General features: G+C 50.9%; 1 protein-coding gene across 2 annotated transcripts in view; it reads right to left on the minus strand.

The window, feature by feature from the left end:
• PHIP (pleckstrin homology domain interacting protein) overlaps positions 1–19,147 on the minus strand; it is a 2,101,228-nt gene that overhangs the window by 945,754 nt on the left and 1,136,327 nt on the right. For both annotated transcript variants that reach the window (XM_069606291.1, XM_069606290.1), the window contains exon 24: positions 13,190–13,309. In XM_069606291.1, the coding sequence (XP_069462392.1) occupies positions 13,190–13,309 (120 nt within the window). The remainder of the gene's footprint in view (positions 1–13,189; positions 13,310–19,147) is intronic.

Below are 19,147 nucleotides of genomic sequence, written 5' to 3' on the forward strand. Positions count from 1 at the left end.
CACCGTGACCTACAAGGAAGGAAAACACAGGTTAGCAAAGGCAAGACTTTGCAGCGCTGCGCATAGCGCTTACTTACCGCATCATAGCACTCTTAATGCGCCATCATTTACCAGCGGGGCTCCACCATAGCCAGTTCGCTGCGCTGAAGCTCTGCATACCTAAGGGAGAAAAAAAGACATTTTAAACAAAGAAAGGCATGCAGGATAGCAACAAAACAAAAGAACAGCAATAAGACCTACCTGAACAATATCAAACGGGCCGGCGTCAGTGAAGTAACTGGACCGCACTCGCCCATGAAAGAAAACGCGCCCCTGCAAAGAAGGCAGGATGGAGAGCACGCCTAATTCTACCACAAGGTGAGGAGAGGGCGCCAGAGGGACTGAAATCATATGGGGGTGGAGGGAGGCTACTTACCCCAGTCGGTCGGTCTTGAACACAGTCCTCCTGTATTTTCAGGCAGAACCTTCCCCGCAGACCACATCAGAGCAAAGCTGAGAAGCATACCAGCGAGTAACCCGGCTAGGTGGCGTCCCTGTGGATACCAGGTGAGCGTAACATACATGCTTGTCGAGTTGTCCGTCTGGATGAGGACAACCTTGCCCCTGAGAAATGGAAGGAATGCCCAGAGCACCAGCCAGATGGCGTTCACCGCTAGCCAATTGATGTGGTATTTCTGCTCCTGACGAGTCCAGGTGCCGTGCACGGAGAGGTCCTCCAGAGAGGCTCCCCGTCCGTAGGTTGGGGTTTCTGGACCACCAAGTGAGGTCCGGGTGGAGAGATGGAGGAACGTTGATTATCTCGGATTGAGATCCCGCTCCTTGTTCCATGAGGCCGCGAAGTGCAGCTGTATAGTCCTCATCCTTAGTCTTGTGTGTGGAACTGCCAACAAGACCACTGCGAGTAGACCTAGGAGGTGTTGGCACCACCAGGCCGAGGTCACCACTCTGCTGAGGAAGTGGGCGGTGGCTCTCTTGATGGCCAAGCTTTTGTCCTCCGACGGAAATACCTTCTCGCAGCACGTGTCCCAGATGAGGCCCAAGAATGTCAGAGTTTGCATGGACTGCAGCTGTGACTTCCTGAGATCGAGCGAGATGCCCAGATCATGCAGTGTGTTCATAAGGGCACGGGAAGAGTGGTGAACCGCTTCCGAGATGTAGCCCCGAAGAGCCAGTCGTCGAGGTATGGTTAGATGTGGAGGCCCTGCGCTCTGAGGAGGGCCACCACCACCTTCATGAGCCTGGTAAAGACCCTGGGGGCCGAGTTGAGGCCAAAAGGAAGGACCTTGTATTGAAAATGGAAGCCCATGATCCTGAACCGTAGGAAAAAACGATGGGGCTGCCAAATCGGGACGTGTAGGTACGCATCCTTCAGATGGAGGGAGCACATCCAGTCTCCCCTGTCCAATGTCTCCGCTGTAAAGGCTGGCGTAATCATCTTGAATATTTGCAGGGGTAAGGAGAGTTTGAGGGTGAAAAGGTCAAGCACAACTCTCAGGCCTGCCTGGTTCTTCTCCTGAATGGCGAAAATCCTGGCATAAAAGCCAAAGCCTCATTGGGAGGCTGGGACTTCCTCCACTGCCTGTCTCTCTACGAGCGACCGTATCTCCGCTAAAAGAGTTGCTGTCGCACCCTGTGGGAGTGGAGGGGTTGAGGGAGGAGAGGCTGGGATAGGAAAAATGTACCCCGTGGATACTACGGAGAGAATCCAGGGGTCCACGAAATTCTGGCGCCAGAAATGTGCATGGAGAGCAAGCCTGCCCCCCACCGGAGACACGTGGACCCGAAGGGGTGTATACTGTCTTCTTTCCCTTGGAGAAGGTTGCGGAGGAGAGGGACTGGAAAAAGCCCTTACTGCCCCACCCCCTTTTTGTTGCTTGTGCCGGTTCTGAGACGGCGAGCGATCCGGCTGCCTGGATCTGCATTCCTGGAAGCTGCAGAACCCTCCGTATGTACGACCTCTTTCTGAGCGCTGCTGAGATTGAGTGTACGATTTGGGTGTGGTCTTTGTAAGGATGGACAAAGACTTCGCTGTTTGAGAACTGTTCTTCTTGTCCAGCTCTTCGTCATAGAGGAGTGGAAAAGCCCCCCCCCCCCGAATGGTAGATCTAGAATGCGTTCCTGGATATCCAGGTTGAATTTTGTTGCCCGGAGCCAGGCTGTCCTTCTCATGTTTGTGGCATAACAGATGGCACAGCCTCAGGTATCAATATGGGCCACTGTGGATTCCATGAGGTCATGCGCAACCAGCTTGGCCTCAGCTAGCCCCACCTTAAAGCAGGATTGGCTCAGGGTGGGGAGTTCCGGTAGGAAGTCTGCGATTTCCCGCCATAATCTTTGGTTGGTGGCTGCCAGCATGGCGCCAGCATTGGCCTGATGTAGATGTAAAGAGGCGTTGGAATAGAGTTTCTTGCCATACAGCTCCAAGATCATCTCCTCCTTGCCTAGCAGCGCCTCAGAGGAGGAGGCTGAGAACGACTGAGGCTTGGAGTATAGTGATGCTGCAGCGATCACAGAGGAGTGTGGCTGAGGATGGGCCAAAAGCAAGAGTGTATCCCCTTCCATCTGCCTGTACTTGGCGTCCAGGCGTCGATTGACAGGCTGGGCTGAATGGGGTTTGAGCCAGCCCTTCTTGGCCAGGGAGACTACATCTGTTTACACTGGAATCACCGATTTGGCAGAGGGGTGTTGTGTGAGGACTTCAGCCGCTCGACCATTGGCTGGGGGAGGCCCAGATACTCCGCCGGCCCAGCAAGACTTTTGTGGAAGGCCCTGGCTGAGGATGGAGTGGCTAGGTCCCCCTCCTCGTCCGTATCCTGTGGGTATGGAGGATCCTGTGGAGGAGGAGTAGATGGTGCCGGAGGCTGGGGTACTGAGACTGCAACCGGAGGTTGCGGAGCGGGCTGTGGAGCCGATGAAGGCGTCTGTGGTGCGCTAGCATGGCAGGAATTACTTCCCTGATGGCGTCCTTGATGATAGCCTCCATCTGAGGGGATTTCATGAGGCCGAGGAACTTCTCGAATAGCACCTCCTCACTGGCCAAAGAGGTGGCAGGGGGTGCCGACAGGGTAGCGGGGAGCTGCTGGAGCCGCTGCGAAACCTGTCCATATGGACGCCAAGGAAAGCCGCCCTGCGCAACTGAGGGATATACTGTAGGCCACATACCTGGTTGAGGCCAGTCCCACCTCGACACTCGTTCTTCGTGGAATTCCTGGAATGGCGTCAGACGGGTGCCTCTTTCTGGCATGGTGGCCATTTTGTCGAGTTGCCTGCCACATGCCTGCGACATGGTGCTCAGCCCACTGGGCCAGGCCTCATCCAAGACTCTTGCTTGTGGATCGGATCACGAGGCCTACCCTGCTCCTCAGGCCCAGGCCCGGTAGGTGTGACATCCTCGACCCGGGGGCCGTTAGAGCTGCGTTTAGGACCCCCCCCTTGACATATTGCCGGTATTAGCGCATAGCCCCTCAGACGTATTGCCAGTGTTATGGTGTAGCCCCTTGGGTGTAGACCCAGTAAAAGAACCTTCCGGTCCCTCAACACTGCGATCGGGAGGATCTGAGGATCCCTCGACCCAAAGGCCGGTAGCTGAAGCAGTCTCAGTGCATGTGCCGGTAGAAGGACCTGACCGGTCCCTCCCGCACACGAGAGTCCCTGGGAAGGAGTCACCCTTGCGGGGTGCGATGGAGAAGAACAAGTTACTTTCTTACCTGGTAACGTTCTTTCGATGGGATGGTCCGACGACGTATTCCATATCTATGACAGTAATCACCACAGCTGTGCTGCTTCGGAAACTTTTTCGGCGTCTGCGTCCTGCGTCGATGACGTCGATGCGCCGCCGTCGAGGACCTCCTCCGACGTCCGACGTCATCCGATGTGATAAGTAGGACGCACGACGCCAGTAGCCTCAGTTGTAGTTTTTTCCCCCAGAACGTGTGACAATAGTCAACTGCCAGTCCGACACAAAGCCTTGCGGAACGTAAGCTGCAAACGCAACAGAAATTCTGCAGCGGGGAAGGCAGGGCGGGAGCGATATGGAATACGTCGTCGGACCATCCCATCGAAAGAACGTTACCAGGTAAGAAAGTAACTTGTTCTTCGAGGGGATTGGGTCCTCCGACGTATTCCATATCTATGACAGACTCCCAAAGCAGTACCAAATCAAGGAGGAGGGAAAGAATTTAGAAACAAAATTTAGAATAGCCAATCAAATAGCAGAGCAAAGGACCGCCTTGCCAAAGGCCAGATCCTGCCCTCTGATGGAATCGAGGGAATAATGCCGCACAAATGTATGCACTGAAGCCCAGGTGGCAGCATCACAGATGTTGCGAATAGGAACACCCCTCTGCAGGGCAGTAGATGCAGCCAAGCCCCTGGTAGAATGGGCCCGCAAGCCAGCCGGAGGGTCCTTGCCCGCCAAGCGGTAACACTCCGAGATGGCCAAAATAATCCAGCGGGACAAAGTCTGTTTCGTCACAGCTTGCCCCAAGCGCTTACCAGCGTAACCAATAAAGAGTTGATCGTCCACTCTGACCCGGGACATGCGAGAAACATAAAAGCTCAAAGCTCTCCTAGGATCAAGCCTATGGAGCCTCTCCTCTTCCTTACCAGGATGCGGAGGAGGATAGAATGCCGGAAGAACAATCTTCTGGGCCAAATGAAATTCCGTCACTACCTTCGGAAGAAAAGAAGGACGAACTCGAAGGACAACCCTGTCCTTGTGAAATACAGTGAAGGGTGGCTTAACAGAAAGTGCCTGTAACTCACTCACTCTGCGAGCGGAAGTAACCGCAACTAAAAACACAGTTTTCAAAGTCAACAGCCTCAAAGGGCAAGAATGTAACGGCTCAAACGGAGCACCCATAAGAAACCTAAGAACAAGGTTCAAATCCCAACCGGGCACCAGGAAAGGCGACGGAGGGAACACATTAGTGAGCCCTTTCAGAAACTGTGAAATTAAAGGGATTTTAAAGTAAGAACATTCTTCAGATGAGCGCTTAAAGATGGACAGCGCCGCCAGGTAACCCTTAACGGTACCCACTTGCAAGCCCCTGTGGGCCAAAGAAAGCAAAAAGGACAGAACCATGGGGATGTCACATGCAAAAGGATCCACATACTGAACTCTGCACCAGTCGCAGAACTTACGCCAACGGCAACGGTACAGAGACTTAGTTGCGGGCCTTCGGGCCGAAAGCAACACCTCCATCACGTCTTCAGGGAGGTCCCAATCCTTATACCTCAACCTTTCAGAAGCCAAGCGTGAAGGTTGAGGGATCCGACCTCTGGATGGAGAACCTGACCCCCCTCCCGTGAGAGCAGATCGTCTCGGTAGGGAAGACGACGTGGAGGGCAGATGGACAAGTCGAGAAGGTCCGGGTACCACGTCCTCCGAGCCCACGCCGGAGCAATGAGGATCATCCGGGAACCGAACTTCCGTAACCTCCGCAGCACTTGCGGGATGACGGGGACCGGAGGAAACGCGTACAGCAGCGGGAACGACCACTCCACCACGAACGCGTCTCCTAAGGCTCCTTTTGGAGGAAATTCCCGCGAGCAAAACCTTTCGCACTTCCGGTTGACACTGGAGGCAAAGAGATCCACTTGAGGGGTCCCCCAAAGGGCGAAGATCTCCAGGAGAATCTCCTGAGCCAACTCCCACTCGTGAGAGATCGTGCACTGCCTGCTCAGAGCGTCCGCCGTCACGTTCTCGACTCCGGCCAGATGAACTGCCGAGATCGAAACTTCCTGCTGGATGGCCCAGAACTCGAGCTGCATCGCCTCCCTGCACAGAGGAAGTGACCCTGCCCCCCCCTTTTTGTTGAGGTAGTGCATGGCCACTGTGTTGTCCGTCAGGATCAGGACATTCTTCCCTCGCACAGTCGGCAGAAAAGCCCTCAGGGCTAGCCTGACGGCCCTCAGCTCCAACAGATTGATATGGAGTCTGGACTCCGACGGAGACCAACGACCGCAAACCGTCAGCCCGTTGGCATGAGCTCCCCATCCCGTGAGGGATGCATCCGACACGATCGTCACCTCCGGCCAGGGAAGCCAAAACGGAGCCCCCTTCATCAAGTTGCCTTCGACGGCCCACCACAGAAGGTCCCGGGCGACCGAGGGCGGCACCTGAATCGGGTCCGACATCCTGCCGGAGGACTGCGACCATTGCATCTTGAGTGCCCACTGCAAAGATCTCATTCGCAGGCGAGCCTCTGGCACCAGAAGAATGCAGGATGCCATGAGGCCGAGCAACCTCAAGAACTCGAACGCTGGGAGCGTCTGGGCATGCTGAAACTTGCGCACCATCTGCTGAATGTGAAGAGCCCTCACCTGGGGAGGAAAACACTGCCCCAGGGAAGTGTCGAGCACTGCTCCGATGTACTGGAGCCTCTGCGTTGGCGTCAAATGGGACTTCTTTAAATTGAGGGAGAAGCCCAGCCTGTGAAGGGAGTGGCAGGCGACGGACAGATGATCCAGGACCTGCTCGGGAGAGCTCCCCCTGATCAACCAATCGTCCAGGTAGGGGTAGACGTGAATCCCCCCTTGCCTGAGATGCGCTGCCACCACCACCATGAGCTTGGTGAAAACCCTCGGGGCGGAGGTCAAACCGAACGGCAGGACCCGAAACTGAAAGTGTGAGTCGCCAACCGCGAACCTCAGGTACTTCTTGTGCTTGGGATGGATCGGCACATGGAAGTAAGCATCCTTGAGGTCGAGTGACACCAACCAGTCCTGAAGCTGAAGGGCCTGGAGGACTTGAGAGAGAGTAACCATCTTGAACTTGTCCTTCCTGAGGAGTTTGTTCAAACCGCGCAAGTCCATGATGGGTCTCAATCCCCCGTCTTTCTTGGAAATCAAAAAATAAGGGGAATACCATCCCTTGTTCCTCTCCGCTACAGGCACCAGTTCTATGGCGCCTTTCTCCAGCAGGGCTTGAATTTCCTGCGCAAGGAGCGGATCCGGACACTTCAAAGAGAGGTTCCCCGGTGGATTGTCGCGAGGCCTGTGCCGAAAGGGAAGACAGTAGCCGTGGGTTATGATCTCCAGAACCCACACATCCGAAGTAATGGCACGCCACTCTACAAGATGCTGCGCCAGCCTTCCCCCAACCGGCGAACCATGGGACAAGGCCTCATGACTGAGTAGGAGCGGCTGCGGCGTTACCTGAGGGCAAAGAGGCAACTGCCCGAGCGGCCTTGGCACCACGGGTACCCTGTCGTCCACCTCTGGTAGCCCTGCGTTGGCCCCTTTGACTGCCAGCTCCTCTCGCTCTACCAAAGGACGAGTAATAGCGAAAGGAGCCACCCCTCCACTGCTGTCCCCTAGGACGAAAAGGCGGAGGTTGGCGAACTGCAGCGCCCAACGACTTCGCTGCAGCTTTTGAGGTCTGCAACCTCTCAAGGCTCTCGTCAGCCTTGCTGCCAAAAAGATGTTCACCATCAAAGGGCATGTTGAGGAGCCGGGACTGCACATCAGGAGCAAACCCCGACTTCCGCAACCACGCAAACCTGCGTATCACGGTGCTCGCCGCCATGGACCTACTGACGCATTCAGCTAAGTCCAAACCCGACTGAACGGACTCACACATGGCCTCCTTACCATCCTGGACCAAAGCAAGGAAACCATCCCGTTCGTCCCCTTCGGGAATATGTTCAGCCGCTAACGCAACACAGTTCCACAGAGTGTGCGTGAAACGTGACAAGGCACAAATGGAGTTGGCCGCCTGAAGCGCCATACCACCAGAAGAAAACACCTTCTTCGCCCAGCCATCAAAACGTTTGTCGTCCCTATCAGGAGGGATGGTAGGGTACGACGCCTGCTTTGCCGGGGCCGTGGCCGCCTGCACCACCAAACTTTCCGGAGTGGGGTGCCTGGTCAAGTAGCAGGGGTCGCCACTGGCTGGACGGTATTTCCGCGACAAGGATCTGCCCACTGCCGGGAGACTCTCCGGAGCAGTCCAAGCCGCCGCCACCCTACGCTGTAAAGCCATATGGAATGGCAGAACCGGGTCAGATGGGGGACCAACATCAAGGATGTCCGTCAGATCATCCTGCACAAACTCCCCTGGGGGAGCAGACCATCCCAGATACTCAGACACCCTAGCCATAAGGCGCCGGTATGAGGAAGCGGCATGGGAGCCAGGCTCAGGCCGACCAAATTCCACCTCCGGAGAGGTGTCCAGACCACTAGCATCATGCAGCGACTGCCTCAATTCGTCAAATTGACTATGGCCCGAGACAATGTCATCCGGCACCTGACCAGGAACCAGGCCAACCGAATCCTCATCCGCCTCCGAAATATAATCCAAGTGGTGGAAAGGCACCTGAGAGTGCCTGCTCTTAGCCAGAGCCTTCCTAGGGGGTACACCCGAGACACGGGGCACCTCCGACACGAAAGGCGTCGATGGCGTCGAGCGAATCGGCGCCGCCGTCGAGAAAACCGGCAATGGCGCCGAGAGGATCGGCGTCGACGTCGAGGAAATCGGCGTCGACGTCAGATGCAGCGCCTCCAATATCGGCGGCGTCGACACAGCCCTCGAAGCCGGAGCCCCGAGCGTGTCCCTCGACGACCTGAACGTCGACGGCTTCGACGACCTCCTCGGAGCCGGAGCTTCGAGAAAGCCTGTCGACGCCCTCGACGCCTCAGACGTCGATGTCTTCCTCGAAGACATCACAGGTGCACACGGTCTCGATCGCGTCGAGGACCGGGACCTGGAACGGGTACGGCGAGAACGAGCCTCCTTGTCCGAACGGGACCTCTCCCGTGACTCGTGCCGACCACTCTTGCGAGCGGCGTCTCTCGACCTCACACGGCCGACCCCACTCGGGGGCGCGGACGGTTGAGTACCCTGCGACTCAAGAATCGCCAACATTTTCTTCCCGAAGGAAGCCCATTCCTCCGGCGTCGCACGGCTGGTGGGATAACCGACGTGCCGGGCAGAGTCCTCGGAAGAGGACCTGGAAGGCGACCGGGGACGGCGCTTCCGAGAACGCCTCGAAGAGGCAGAGGAGTGGCGAGACCGACTCCTAGAAGAAGACCGACGAGACCTCCGACGATGACGCGGAGAGTCACCCCTCGAATCATCCGTCGAAAGCCCCGCCGACTTCGACTTCCGGGGCTTGGACACCCGACCTACCGACAATTTCTTCTTACGTTCGCGTAAGGCCTTGGAAGTGAGCGACAGGCAGTCGACACAGTCATCCGTGTCGTGGGCCTCCCCGAGGCACCAGAGGCAGGCGTCGTGCGAGTCAGTCACCGACATCTTGGACCCACACACTCCGCACTTCTTGAAGCCCGGACGCGGGGTTGAAGACGAAGTGGAAGACATCGCTGCGAAGGAATATTCACAAACGAACAGGCTCGAAGAACCAGAAAGAACAGAACTCCAAAGAGTCGAGGCTAGAACCGAGAAACACGAAGCAACACGTTCGCGGAAAAAACGGAACTGAGGCTACTGGCGTCGTGCGTCCTACTTATCACATCGGATGACGTCGGACGTCGGAGGAGGTCCTCGACGGCGGCGCATCGACGTCATCGACGCAGGACGCAGACGCCGAAAAAGTTTCCGAAGCAGCACAGCTGTGGTGATTACTGTCATAGATATGGAATACGTCGGAGGACCCAATCCCCTCGAATATAGGCCCTACCTTGGGCCTGGCTCGATGCTTCACAAAATTCTTGAGATCCTTTGGAGGCGACCTCTGGAAGAGCTCCTGCCACCTGGCTAGACTGTTCTTCAGCACCTTCGAGGACAGCGAGCCACACGCCGAACATGATTGCCAACCGTGGTCTGGGCCAAGGCAACGTAGGCAGAGGGTGTGGGGTTCTGAAGTTGGGAATGGCCACCTGCTGAATCCTGTAGAAGTCGACATGCTCCGGGGAGGAGTGTGATGCCTGAGGACCGAGTACCTGAATGATAGAAAAGACAAAAAAGAAAGACAAGAGAAGAAATATGCGTGTGTGGCATTATATGGCCGAAGCCAAACCCAGGAGCACTGGTGAATTCGGCCTGTTCACATCGATGCGGAAAAGGGGACTGAGGTGTGGTGCTGGAGGGCGGAGGGCGGAGTCAGGGCAGCACATGCTCCCTGGGCCGCACCCCTGCGCGCCTCTAAATTTAAAGGGGAAGATTTTTTCTGGTGAAAAAGGTTCCATCTCCCATCCCTTGGAAGGGACGCCCATACAGTATGGAGGAAAGGGGACGGGACGTAAGAGTACAAATAGCACCAAAAAATGGTAAAAAGTCACTGCTGCCAACAGCTTGCCCATTTAGCACAGCTAGAGTAACCAAAAATCCTCCGAGTGTTAGTCTAGGCAAAAACAAAAAAGTGTACTGCATTGTAAGAAGCATTTTACAATGATAAAAGTAACCACAATGATAAAAGTAACCACAGTAATAACAAGTTACTAAAAGCAGTAACAAAGTAACTAAACTAAGGGAAACAATGTTTCCCAGTACTGACAGCCTGAAGGCCATGTCTGTTTCCCCAATACAGATGAGCAAAATACAGTGTAGTGAAGCTTAAGGCTTTACTCCATTGTCAAAAGTACATAAAAAATAAAAGCAAAACGTTTGGGGATCCAAAAACATGGAAGGAAGTAAAGAGAAATATTTATCTCTCTACTCTTGAGAACTGTAGTTACTCGGGGATATAGGAAAGGGATCTTAAAGGAGGACCCCAAGGGTCCCAAGCAACACTGCCCATAAGGAGTTGTGTGCTGCAGTAGTAAAAACACAGATTCCTTTAAGAGCTAAGGAGCAGACAGACTCTGTAGAATACAAAGAATAGAGTTCCAAAAGACAGAGCCCACTGTTGGGTAAGAATTAGTGCAGTCTGACTGGTGTGGGACTAAACAAGACACATATCTTGGTATAAGGTAACCCACATTTTAACATAGGCCTGTAGTACACAAGTTGGTAGTCTGACTGAGCAGCCCGGCTTATCTTAAGAGGAGCAATGTGAGCTGTAGAGCTGTACAATGGAATCAGTAAACACAGGTATCCAAGTAAACCCACATACTTAATGTTAAATAATAAATATGTATTAATTTATTCTCGATATTTAAAGCATTCTTTAAAAAGCTGTAACTAGCAGTAACATTAGTCCCAAGTTAGGATTCAATTCAAAACGTTAACAATAAAGCAGGTGAGTAATTCATTAATATGTTACACATTTTCCAGCACCAAGGGACACGTCATTTGAGGTCAGTATAACACTTATTTTGTATCACCTTTTCAGTATTGAGTTAAGGAGGGAAAGGTTAGTGTTAGATCAGAACAGACTGGTATTCTATCAAAACAATTATATTGTACCAAAGGGAAGCAAGCAGTCTCTTATCCCAGCGGTAAAAGTGTTCAACAATTAAAACCTGTAAGCGAACGAGCACTGCCAAAGCCAATAGGTTCAGAAGGAGGCCTTTAGGGAGCCAGGACAGCCAAAGTCAATGGGTAAAGTCAAAGTTTGAATGCTCTTTTTAGAAAAAGGTTCTTAAATAGTCAGTAGTTCAAAAAGAAATCACAGCAACTCAGGAGGAGTCACCTTGAAGTAGCACAAGCTGAAAGGCCAGTGCAAGCGAGTTGTGGTCAACTCACAGTAGGGTTAAATAGCACTCTCCAAGGTAGGAAGTACCCCAAATGACAAAGGGATAATGTACTCCACGCCCCACAGTACACCTCTGAATTGAAGAAGTTGTTCCAGCTTAATGCCTTCGGGTTGCAGTGCAGCAGACCCTTGTTCCTGGTTCTTGGTGGTGGTGACGAAAGGGAGGACATCTGGCGGGCACTTGAGAGAGGGACTCAGCAGCAATGGTTTCCTCGGGATTCAGTGGCTTTTTGTGGTTTTGGCACCTTTTTCTCAGCACCAAAGAACGAACAGCTCCGGTTGGAAAATTCTTGATTCCTCGGTCCTGGACTGGCAGCAAGTCGGGGGTTGCGGCAAAATAGAGTTTGTCTTGAGGCTAGCTGGTCCCACCAGCCTAAGGAAGGACGGGTCTTACCTGTCTATTCGGAAACGGGGTCAGCACAGCTGCAGGGTTTCACTGGGCACTCTGCAGTGCACAAGGGTGCTGTTGGCATCTTCTCTAGTCTTCTGCTTCGAATGTTGTCCTCCACTGGTCGACTGCTTCTAGTCCCAACAACCTCACTTTTATGCAAGTTCCCAATCATTCACAGCCCTATGCTGTCAATCACACAGCAGGGTGGCCGTCCTCCAGGCCAGGCAGCCGGCCAATTGGAACTGGTTTCACTCCAGCACACCTAGAGACAAAGGACAGGGAAGTTTCAGGACCCTCCCTCACTTCCTGCCTTTCCAGACACACTGGAGCCTGGGCGTGCTTCAGGGCTGAAGCCTGCCAAAGGCAAAACGCACGAAGGACTCAAACCTGATTCAAACAACTGAGTAAAAGCCCAGAAGAAACTAACTGAAAAGAAATGGTGAAAAAAGAAGACTGAGGGCATTTTGTAAAAATTGTCACCCTTGGGTGCTGTACTGCAGCTGAGGCATCAGCCTGCAGAGAAAGGTAATCAGGTAGTAAAAAGGAAACCACTGCCACCAGCCATTCAATTGAGTTAGTGTAACAAAATGTTACATGAGGAATGGGTTAAATTAGTTACTATGTAACCCCCCCCAGCACGCCACATAGGGGGGTTGGTGTGTGCTGGACCCACAAAGGAAAAGGTAAGTAAGACAGGTGTCATCTTACTATTCTTGGGAACAGTAGTTCACCCAAGAAAATGTTGTTAAACATTAAGAGAAGTCCTGGGGACATACAAGTGGCACTGCACAAAAGGTGCTGTGTGTGTCACAATGCAAAAAGCAGATGCCTATGGAGTTTACCAGACCCCATAAAACAGTAAGAAACACAGAAAATCATAGTCAGGAAAACACGAGAGAGTGAGAAAAAAAAAGTCTCACTCACTCAGGAGTAAAAATTCCAGCAAAAGAGCTGGGGGTCTCCAAGCTTAAATGGAATTTCCACAGAAATTAAAATTCTCTCTAACACTCACAATAATGAATGAGTGGAAAGAGGATCCACTCATTCAGTATTGAAAGAAAAAGGTCAAGAAGTGCAGCAAAAGGTGCTGGAGGTCTCCCTAGCAGAGGGGATGAAGCATAAAAAGGACAAATCTCCCAACAAGCACCAGTAACAATGATGAGAAAGACACACAAGGAGGAAAGCAAATAAGATAACATACCTCATCACCCATTTGTGGCACAAAAGGACAGCGTCTAGGAACAGTATCTGTAATCCAATCGGAAGGCAACCATTCTTCTAAAGCGAGGCCGGTTTCTGACATCTCGCCCACAGGCAGCCTCTGAAGATAAAATTTCAAAACACATGAAAATGCTATTTAATCGAAAGTTACACCATTCAAATTTGCATGCCAAAATAAAAGTTAATTTCAAATAGTGTTCCATTTTCATGAACCCTCCACTCACAAAAATATCTACGCACTGACCCCCTAAACCGAACTCTCCCCCAACTCTCATGCCCCCTCAGAGGATCTAAGAGAACGTATAGACCCTCCGCTCATTCATGCCCGCGACCAAGTAAACTACACTCCTCCAACACTAATATCACTCCTCCACGTCCACATACACATACACCAAATGTCTCGAAAGCACATAAAGCTGCCCCTAGTAAGGCACCTATTAGCATGAATGCCACCATCCTAAAAGGTGCACTCATTAACACCAGATCTATCACTGCATACGCACTGGACATTGCTGATGCCATCACATCCAACGACCTTGACATTCTAGCAGTCACAGAAACCTGGCTACACTCAGTCTCAGGACCACAGCTATCCTTAGCTATCCCAGAGGTCTACACCATCTTCAGAAAGGATAGGGACTTCACTAGAGGAGGCGGCATTGCCATACTCGCTAAAGACACCTTTAACATAAGGATATGCCATAACCTCTCCATTAGCACAGGAGAAGACATCACCTTAAAAATCGCTCTCACACCCACCTGTACGCTCACCCTTCACATTATCTATAGGCCCCCTGGAATCATCTCCACCTTTGAACTTGACTCAACACTCCTGACTCACAACTTGAATCCTCACTCTAAAGTAATCATTATTGGCAACTTTAATTTAGGCCTGAATGACCCTTCCGACATCCATGCAGATCACCTATCCAAATCTATGGAAGCCCATGGATTCACCCACAGAATTCTGACCCCTACCCACGTAAAAGGACAGACCCTTGACTGGCTAGCAGACAACTGCACCACCAACATACTATCCAACTCCCCCACGCCCTGGTCAGACCACAATATCATAATCTTTAGCACTACCGTCAACTCTATAAGTCTGAACCACGCTGTCGCAGCATCCAGTGCCCAGTCTAGAAGCTTTAAAAATACGAATAAAGACAATGTTACCCCTCTTAACGCCTTTCTTAAACGCCCGGCACCCAGACAATGACCCATCAACCTTGGTATGTCACTACAACCAAATCATGTTAGAAGTGACTGATAAAGCTGCTCCCCTAAAAAACAAAAAGAATAGACGATCAGCATACATAAACTCCTGGTTCACCCCAGAACTCAGAAGTATGCGTGCCTCTAAAAGATCTGCGGAAAATAATCGGCAAACTCAGCAAACAAAAGCCTTTTCCAGACAGCCAACAATTACAAAAAAGAAATACTCTTAGCGAAAAGTGAAGTCTATAACCAAAGAATAGCTAATGCCCAATCCAATACCAGAGAACTCTTCACCATCCTCCGTGACCTGGAATCTCCAGCACCGACCGCAGACCATACGGTGAAAGAGGAGCAATGGTGCTCCAACATTAAAAACACATTAGCGACAAAATCTCCTCGCTTCAAGTCAAAATAGAAAAAAAAAAACCTAAACTCTGCCTCACCCAAATTCGGCCAACACCACCTTCCCTAATGGAGGCTAATAAATACTCCTTCTCGCCACTTTCAATCCTAGACACGATGAATATCATCAAGAGCTTAAAGCCATCTAGATGCAAAGGTAGCATCTGCCCGGCAACTCTGATAAAAGAACGTGCCTCAGAATTCACACCTTTCATCACCAGCATTATCAACAGCTCCTTTGCCACTTCACGGTTCCCAGAGACCTAAAAACAGCCTGGATTTCTACTTCTACTCAAGAAACCAACACTAGACCCTAATATCCCCACCAACTTCCACCCTATCACCACTGTACCATTCTTATTAAAAATACTTGATCGTGCAGCCTATCTGCAGATACAAAAATATTTAGAAGAAAATAATCTCGTGAGCCTAAAACAAATCGTGCTTCAGGCCTGGTCTCGGAACAGAGACTGCCTTACTAGATCTAAAAACGCGAATGGATCAATACAAAGACAAGGGGGAACTATGCATCCTCCTTCTCTTCGATCTCTCAGCAGCATTCCATTTAGTTAATCACGACATCCTCTGTCAGCACCTAGAATACACCTCCCTCAGCAGATTTCATCAATTGGATTAAGTCATTCCTCACCAATCGCACCATGAGGGTCTTCTCCGACAATTTGGCAGCCCCGCCAGTCCCTGTGACTTGTGGTGTACCACAAGGCTCCTGCTTATCGCCCACACTTTTCAATGCATTTACCAAGATTCTGTTTGTTAAATTAGATAACATGGGTATCAAGTACACAAATTACACGGATGATACGCAAATACTAATGCCCATCACTGGATGCCATGACACTGATTCCAAAAATCTAAACCAGATTTATCTGGCCATTCAGGCGTGGATGGCAACTAAGGAATTGTGTCTCAATGACTGTAAGACCGAGCTTATCCTCATTGGCAATAAACCAAAACTCAACAACTCCCTCCGAACCACAAATCCTTCATCATAGATAGTAATACTATTACAGTCATAGCGAAAAAAATGAAGCTGAACCACCTCATTAGATCTGCCGCTCTTAGTTGGCTCCAATAGGAGCTGTAGTGATTGATTAATTATTTGCTATTAGAATTCTTTTACATATGTATTCTTTCTTTGTAAAAAAAATGTACTATTATCTTAATTAGAACATAATCCAATGAAGCATATGAAAAGTACAGAAACTGTTTAATGCACATTCCTGTATTGATATTTTTAAAAGTGGCGAGTAATGAGACAGAAGTCTAACACAAAGGTCTATTCAATGTACCTACGCCAATGCATTTCGGTGCAACTAAGCACCATCTTCAGGGCTGTGCGTTTTGCAGCATATATCATCATAAGTTTGTCAAAGTGTATTCAAGGAATATTCATTCAAAGAAGTATATGACAATGCATTACTTACCGTAAAAGCATTTCTGATGGTTGTATCTGGTTAGATTCACATGCTGTGCATAGGTCCGACATCCAGTGGTCACTGCGGAGTATTGCATTTTGTTTTTCGTAGTCGAAAAGGGGACGTCGACAAGGCGTGTCTGTAACACTATCCCTATAGTGACGTGCGTTGTACCCATAATCCCTCACGCGTCGAGGTCCCTCTGTATGTATTTTTCTGCCCTGAGGGAGCCTTCTAGACGTGAGTGAGTACAGAAAAGAGAGAGATATAGAAAACGATGTCTATGTTCCTTCCATCTGAGCGGGGAGGAAGGGTGGGCGCATGTGAATCTAAGCAGATACAACCATCAGAAATGCTTTTACGGTAAGTAATGCATTGTCTTCTGATGTTTGTTAATCTGCTTAGAATCACATGCTGTGCATAGACTAGCGAGCAGTACCCGGAGTTGGAGGTGGGTTGTGAGAAGGAACAGTAGAGAAAAGATGTCTTAATACTGCTTGTCCCACCTGGGAATCAGATCTAGATTGGGCATCTAGACAGTAGTGTTTTGTAAAGGTGTGTACAGAACTCCAGGTTGCCGCTTTGCAGATGGACTCAAGGGGAACATTTGCAATGAATGCTATGGATGCCCCAGTGCCTCGAGTAGTGTGCTCTTGGCTTGAAGGGTAGTTCTCTCTTAGCAAGAGTGTAACAGAGAGTGATGCATTGTACAATCCATCTAGATATAGTGGATTTTGAAACTGCATCTCCTTCTCTTCCTGCTGCCACTGAGACAAAGAACTGATTAGTCTTTCTCAGTGGACTAGTTCTTTCCATGTAAAACATGACAGCTCTGCGCACATCAAGTGTATGCAGGCTTTTTTCTCCTAGATTTGAAGGATTTTGAAAGAACGTTGGTAGTTCTATAGACTGGTTGACATGGAATTTGGAGATGAATTTCGGTGCGAACCTTGGGTGTGTGCGTAGAACCACTTTATCCTTGTGAACTGTTACAAAGGGGTCACTTACTATCCTAATGGAGGTAATAGCTATTAGGAAAGCAGTCTTAAGAGTGAGATCTTTAAGAGTTGCCTTGTGCATGGGTTCAAAGGGTGACCCCATGAGCCTGGTGAGTACCACATTTAGATCCCAGCCGGGAGCTGGGTTTGCTATTGGAGGGTGTATTCCCTTTACCCCTTCCATGAAGGCTTTGATTACTGGGATCTTCCACCACGATACTTTGAGTTGTGAAGTGGTGTAAGCAGAAAGCGCTGCCAGGTGTACTTTAATAGAATTGAATACTAAACCCGCGTCCAGTAAATGGGTCAGGTACAGAATAATTTGTGTGGGAGAGCAATCAACGGGGTTGATACTCTTCCCTCTACACCAGATGACAAATCTTTTCCATTTGCTAGAATAGCAGTGACGAGTGTTAGGCTTTCTGGCCTCTCTGAGGATGTCCATGCACCTCTGTGGAAGTTGTAAATGTCCAAATTCTATGACCTCAGGAGCCAGGCTGCTAAGTTCATGGTTTGAGGGCATGGGTGCAGTGTCCTGCCCCTGTCTTGTGACAGCATGTTGTACGGGCAGGGCAGTTTCACTGGAGGAGATAGAGACATCTCCAACAATTGAGCGAACCATGGCTGTCGGGCCCACATAGGGGCCACCAGTATCATGGTAACTTGTTCCTGGTGCAACTTAGGCACTATCTTGTTGAGAAGGGGAGTCGGGGGGAAAAGCGTAAACAAATTTCCCTGACCATGGAATCGATAGACCGTTCCCCTTGGACTGGTTCTGGGGGTACCTGGAGGCGTAATCTTGGCATTGAGCGTTTTCCAGAGTTGCGAACAGGTCTATTTCTGGGAAACCCCACTGTGTGAAGACGTCAAAGACGATGTCTTCTTGTAACCGCCATTCGTACTCTACGGGCAGGGGGAAGTCTCTGCTGAGTTCGTCTGCTAGCAGATTGAGTTCCGCTGGTACATGTTGTGATAGTAGGAACATGTTGTGTTTGAGAGCCCACTTCCAGATGTTCTGGGACAGCTTGGACAGTCCTGGAGAGTGAGTGGCCCCCTTGCTTGTGGGGGTAGCACATGGCTGTGGTGCTGTCTGTGAGGACCATCACTGTCTTTCCTTGTAGGTGTTCCTGAAAGGCTTTCAGTGCTTTGAACACCGCTAGTAGTTCCAGCAGGTTTATATGCTTGGTTGCTAAGCTCGGAGTACACGCTCCGTGAGCAGTCTGATGGGATAGGTGAGCCCCCCCATCCTGTAAGGGATGCGTCTGTGGTTAGAGTGGCTTCCACTGCGGGTGTGGCAAAAGTTTTCCCTAATAACAGGTTTTCTTTTGTCCACCACCGTAGCGAGAGAACCAAGGCCTGCGAGACCACCACTAGATCGTCCCATTGTCCGCTGGCCTGACACCACTGGCTTTTGAGCCACTCTTGCATTGGGCGCATGCGCAGGCGCGCGTGAGGTACCAAATAAATACATGACGCCATCATTCCTAGCAAGCGCGTTGCTTTGCGTACCGTCACCTCTCGACCTGCCACATAATGGGGGATCTGAAACAGCATGTTTTGGACCCTCTCGTTGGAGGGGAAGATGAGGCCGTCCTTTGTTCGAAATAGAGCCCCTAGGAATTGTTTGATTTGGCTGGGGTCTAAGCTGGACTTCTTTTCATTGATGGAGAAGCCCAGTTGGAAGAAAAGGTCTACAGTCTTTTGGGTATTGGAGAAGCATGTTTCGTAAGAATCCCCTGTTATGAGCCAGTCGTCGAGGTAAGGGTATCCTGGGATGGATAACCTGCGCAGGTGGGCCGCTGCCACTGCCAGTACTTTCGTGAATACCCTTGGTGCAGATGCTATCCCGAAGGGTAGTACTCTGAACTGGTAGTGTTTGTTCTC

Source organism: Ambystoma mexicanum, chromosome 4p (assembly GCF_040938575.1).
Source record: "Ambystoma mexicanum isolate Mex_15411 chromosome 4p, UKY_AmexF1_1, whole genome shotgun sequence".
NCBI classification, from domain to species: Eukaryota; Metazoa; Chordata; class Amphibia; order Caudata; family Ambystomatidae; genus Ambystoma; species Ambystoma mexicanum.